Source organism: Sardina pilchardus, chromosome 17 (genome assembly GCF_963854185.1).
Source record: "Sardina pilchardus chromosome 17, fSarPil1.1, whole genome shotgun sequence".
Taxonomy (NCBI): domain Eukaryota; kingdom Metazoa; phylum Chordata; class Actinopteri; order Clupeiformes; family Clupeidae; genus Sardina; species Sardina pilchardus.
In genome coordinates, this window is record NC_085010.1 from 27,119,290 (window position 1) to 27,124,289 (window position 5,000).

Here is a 5,000-nt window from a genome sequence, read left to right on the forward strand (position 1 = left end):
GCGCGTGTAAGTGTGCGTGTGTAAGTATGCGTGTTTGTGTGTGTGCGTGATCTTAAACCTGACTTGGTCATATCATAATCTTATGCAGATGTTACTTTTTATATTTCACAAGATACTTTGACGGTTTCCTCACTTAATCACTGTACTTTTTTTTTTTTTTTTTTAAATCACATTTTAGATCATTCTAGAGCCTTGTGGTTTGTTCAGAGTAGCTGTGTAGCTTCATTTATTTTAAAATATAAATCCATGCTTTTCACTCATGCACTGATATAGATGATTCTTTACCATACACTTTTGATATCATACAGTCTGGACATACAGTACTGTACGACTACTGTATATGCTATCATGTCCTCTTGCAAAGAGTGGATTGAAGGATAAAGCAGGCTTCCATCAGTAATTTTCTTTTTTAAATCATAAAGTTTTCTTCTTATTGCATCATGCATGAAGCAGTTGGCTCAAGCACTTTTTTTAAGTGCAGTGTTGTCTTCCTCTTATCCATGATTGATTTATTGGGTAAGCTATATATTATGCAATGTTTTTGTTATGACGAAGAACACTCAACTTCACCCTCTCTTGTTTTTTATGCATGATGACAATCATTGCTGCTGTTGTTTTTTTTGTTTGTTTGTTTGTTTGTTTTTTGGAAGATGAAGATGAAATGACACTTAAAGCAGCTGTTACTTGTTTCAGTCGGTCGAAGGACAGTGGGTATAAGTGAAGTTTTGATTGAAAGTTTGCTTTTAGTTGATCATGGTCACTTTCCACATCTCCAGTGGCAGGAAATCATTTGACTTTAAAAACAGAAGGTACTGTATGAATGGCATGCTTGCTGTCATTGGCTGTTGAAGGGATACGGTATACCTCAGTGCGCTCTGAATCTCTCCAGAGGCATCACAGTTCAATCACCTATGGTGAAAATCGATATAACGCTAACAGCTGATCTCCATAATCGCATTTAATGTAGTAGCCTGTTTTTTCTTTCTTAGATCGTAGTTGATCTGGTTACACGTGAAACAGAATCAAGTTGAAAACGTCTTCTAGTGCTTGAGTTCTTCACAGTTTTACAACGCCTCGTTGTGCTTCTAAGCAGTTTGAAGTAGATACTGTATAGTGAGAGGTCTGCCCCACTGTTCACTGTTCAAAGTCTGCATGAAAACACTGACGTTTGTTTGAAGAGCTATGACTATAAATACATATCCCTGATGAAGCTGTTCATTTGAGTGGTAATAATTGGTCGCAGGGCTCAACATTAACTTTTAAAAGTGGTTGTCAGCTCGGCGACCAGGCATGATGTTTTGGTTGCCAAAGCCAACCAAATCTGGTTGCCACCTGTAACAGTTTGGTAGCTATGGGCAACCAGGCAACCATTAATGTCAAGCCCCGATGGGTCGTTCCATTGTTTGTCTGCTGTCTTCTTGTCTTTTTCAGAAGTTAATATGTATGATTGTTAACTTCAGTGTGCTTATTAATAATATATGCCTTTTGTGAAATTATATGTTGTGTTGTTTTAGTTTTCATCATACAATGTAATTTTTCTTTTTTTGTCTCCTACTTTTCTGCAAGGAAACTTGTCTGCGTCTGTAAAGATACTTGTACATCTTGAAACCTGACATTTGACCACTTGGCAAGACTGGCATCCCAAAGGAAAATCTCTTGTCTTGAAAATATCTTTTCTTTGGCTTATGACAAATGAATCAGCTCTCACTGAGATCTGATCTGTTTTTCGTAAGGGGCCCCTAGGAGAAATAGGGTGAGATCAGAATGGATTGAGAATATCTTAAATTGGATTTAAATGGACTTGGCCTGAGGCTAGAGGAGGGCTATTTCTCCGCTGCTCTCCTATGGAATGGTATGTTTATATTCTATGAGAAAAAGAACAGGGGCCTGAAACGTTGCATGTGGTGGTTTACCATTAAAAAAACTGAGGAGCATTTTCTGGTGTGCGGACTTCTTCTTGCTTCTTTTTCCTGACATATGCTTGTCTGTCCAGCACCCAGTTTTCATCGCTTTTGGGTGTGCGTGTGACACTCTTTTGCATACCTTCCATGAGAAACAATTTGTCTGCTTCACTGTATTCAGAGGTTATTGAGAAATGTTTTGAGCAATGCTGAGGTAATGTGCCATTTCACTCTGTTGCTGACATATTGTTTTTTCATCCCCTTGCATGGTATCAAGATGCACTCTAGTACTGTATAGATGCTTATGTGTTTGTTTCCACTGTTGGGCAGTTTGTGCCCTTTTCCCCCTCACTCATTTCCACTGTTTGTAATGTAAAGTTTGTAAATGGTACTGTTAATGATACGATGCATCTAAGACAAGAGAAAGAACATGTTGTATGCCTTACTTTAATACAAAATTACAATGAAAAATATTGTCGTTACTGTTTTTTTTTTTTTTGTGAGCCCACACCAATGGATTGTTGCTGTATGCATTACTTTAAAATGTTTTTTTTGTGTCAAACCGAAGTAGTGCATGCATATAGACAACGCCATGTATACCAAGCAGTTGCTGCTCAGGAGTAGGCTTATGCTGCTTTCCCTGGATGATGTGCTAAATTTGGTGAACAGCAGAGGTCGCTACGGCTTTAGCAATTATTTCACAGGCAAGGGACCTGAGTAGAAGTTATTCACAGAAGATGAAGGACGAAATACAATCAACATGTTTGTGTGGCTATTTTTTTCCCTTAACAGGGCCAAACAATCAGCAAGAGCGTTAAACATTCATAGCCATTGAATTAAATGACATACTGTCTAGCCTCGGGAACTATTATGTTATTAGAAGCATGAGCATTTTTATCAGGGATGCGATTTAATATTTTAATATATTAATCAGATAAAGAGTAACATAGCCTATATACGGATAAATCACGAGCTGGCTGTAACAAGTTGAAGTTCAGTCTCAAATATTGTAGGCCTTCCTGTATTTAGTTTATTAGCCTACTTCTTCAGATGTCTTCTTCAATCAGTATGCAGTACCTATACATATTTATGTTCTAGACACCATTCAGACATCATATTATTATTTCTAATTATGCATAATTGTCATTGTTATGAAGAAATTGGCTATTTGATTTAGGTCCTAACATTGCATTCTATGATAAGAATCAGCAATCACGCGCGGCGCGTCTAGCTGTTCTATTTTTAGAAGAAGCGGCGAGTAAGTGAGCGAGCGAGCGAGTGAGTGAGCGGAAGAGTGTGTGAGAAAGGACTTGTGTTGTAACGCATGCAACTCCAAGATAAGCGAATCTACTACAAGTTCGTCGCTTCCACGCCAGGGAAGGAGTGAAAGCCTTGAAACACTAGGGCAAAATGAAATCCTGTCCAGGTGGAATACTGTAGAATAATTCAAGTAGCCTGTCATAATGAACAACCATATAGCCACTAGTCAATCCTTTGTCCCAAATTTAAGATTGCCTCACCTGGGCGATTTTTGTATGACCACATCAAGCTATGTGCGCACGCAAAATTCATTTATGGAAAGTCTCATAGGTTTCAAATTCAACTTAAAGAGACACTCAGTTTAGTTCTAAATGAAGGCAATTACTGGCTAAGACCCTAATCTGAGCGAATCCAACACTTCAGATTACTTCAAACAATCACGACTGTTTCCAAAATGAACGGGCAAATGAAATAAGTTCGGCCAAGGGATTTTCACGCAATATATTATAAGCGAACTGTCACGTTAAACTACTACTACTACTGTTATTACTACTACTAATAATAATAGTAATAGTAATAGTAATAATAATAATAATATTAATAAGGATGGTTTTCTGAGTTTTCTGACATGAGGCTGTTTACGTGACAAAATATTTGCAGGCTCGTGTAAAAACATCATTTGCAAAAGCACTGCTTGAAAACAACCTCCTGTGGCTGTTGTTGAAAGTGATAGCTCCACAGCAGATCATAGTTAATCGTGTCTAAGTAAAAAAGGATAAAGGAAAAGGGTTAACAACACACCTAAAATATTTGGGAAGTGTGTTAGCCTATACGAATTAAAAAACGAATGCTTGGATGAATTGGTTACAGTATGTTACTATACACTCGCATGGGTTTGCTCAGTTACAGGCTATACGCAACAGTTTGTTGATCTTAGAAAATGCAACCCGAAATGGGCGTGTATGAAAGCAACTGTCAGAGCGCTGTAGAAACAAAGCACGCCTTGAAGAAGGGAGGAGAGTAACCGTGTTGCCCTTGACGCTGTTACCGGAGTAACACGCACATTTTTAGACAGATGGGAGAGAATCCAAAGACGCCTCCTGTGTTATCTATATTCTCAGTGTATGCTGTGGAACGTGACGGATACACATTCTGGGTGGACCTTTGGCTGCTCACCTCGGCGCCTGGTAAGAGTGAAGAGGTCACAGAGACAAATAAAACGCTCACAGCACGTGCTGTGACTTCACATAGGGCCACATACAGGAAAGGAAAAATGGGAGAGGCAGGGTATGTGTTTAGGAAAATAAGTGCTGGAGATTGAGAGACACTATCAAAAACATACACCAATGATGTGATTTTCATCTCCATATGAAATCAGAGATCATTTCGGCCAACGGAGCGACTGCGCCTTTTTGGATTCGGAGAGCTATTTGGTGCTCATAAACGGACAGGGTGTGCGCGCGCCGTAGCTCGTTGTTGCTATCGACTCGCTCGATACTTTTTCCAGCAAGTCATGTCTTACCCAGAGCTATGGGTAAGTTCGACGACAACGAGAGGATAATCCTCAATGTTGGGGGAACCAGGCACGAAACATACCGAACCACATTAAGGACTCTGCCAGGCACACGGTTGGCTCTCCTCGCCTCCGATTCTGACATCGAGTCTGTTCTGGACCACCTGCAACAAGTTCCTGGCTTCATTGAGTACAACGCGCGCAACAACGAATACTTTTTCGATCGCCACCCGGGAGTTTTCGCATATGTTCTCAACTACTACAGGACCGGGAAACTCCATTGCCCGGCAGATGTCTGCGGTCCACTCTTCGAGGAAGAGTTGTCA

General features: G+C 39.8%; 2 protein-coding genes across 3 annotated transcripts in view; both read left to right on the forward strand.

Annotated features, from left to right (window-relative positions):
• Positions 1 to 154, forward strand: part of ccdc107 (coiled-coil domain containing 107) — a 4,272-nt gene extending 4,118 nt beyond the window's left edge. The window contains exon 6 of the mRNA XM_062518448.1: positions 1 to 154. This exon is cut by the window's left edge and continues 511 nt beyond it. The gene's annotated coding sequence lies outside the window, so the exon portion shown is untranslated.
• Positions 155 to 4,651: 4,497 nt separating this feature from the next.
• The window catches only part of kcnc2 (potassium voltage-gated channel, Shaw-related subfamily, member 2), a 60,342-nt gene continuing 59,993 nt past the window's right edge, over positions 4,652 to 5,000 (forward strand). For both annotated transcript variants that reach the window (XM_062517980.1, XM_062517981.1), the window contains exon 1: positions 4,652 to 5,000. This exon is cut by the window's right edge and continues 249 nt beyond it. In XM_062517980.1, coding sequence (XP_062373964.1) covers positions 4,692 to 5,000 — 309 coding nt within the window. In that variant the 5' untranslated portion in view covers positions 4,652 to 4,691.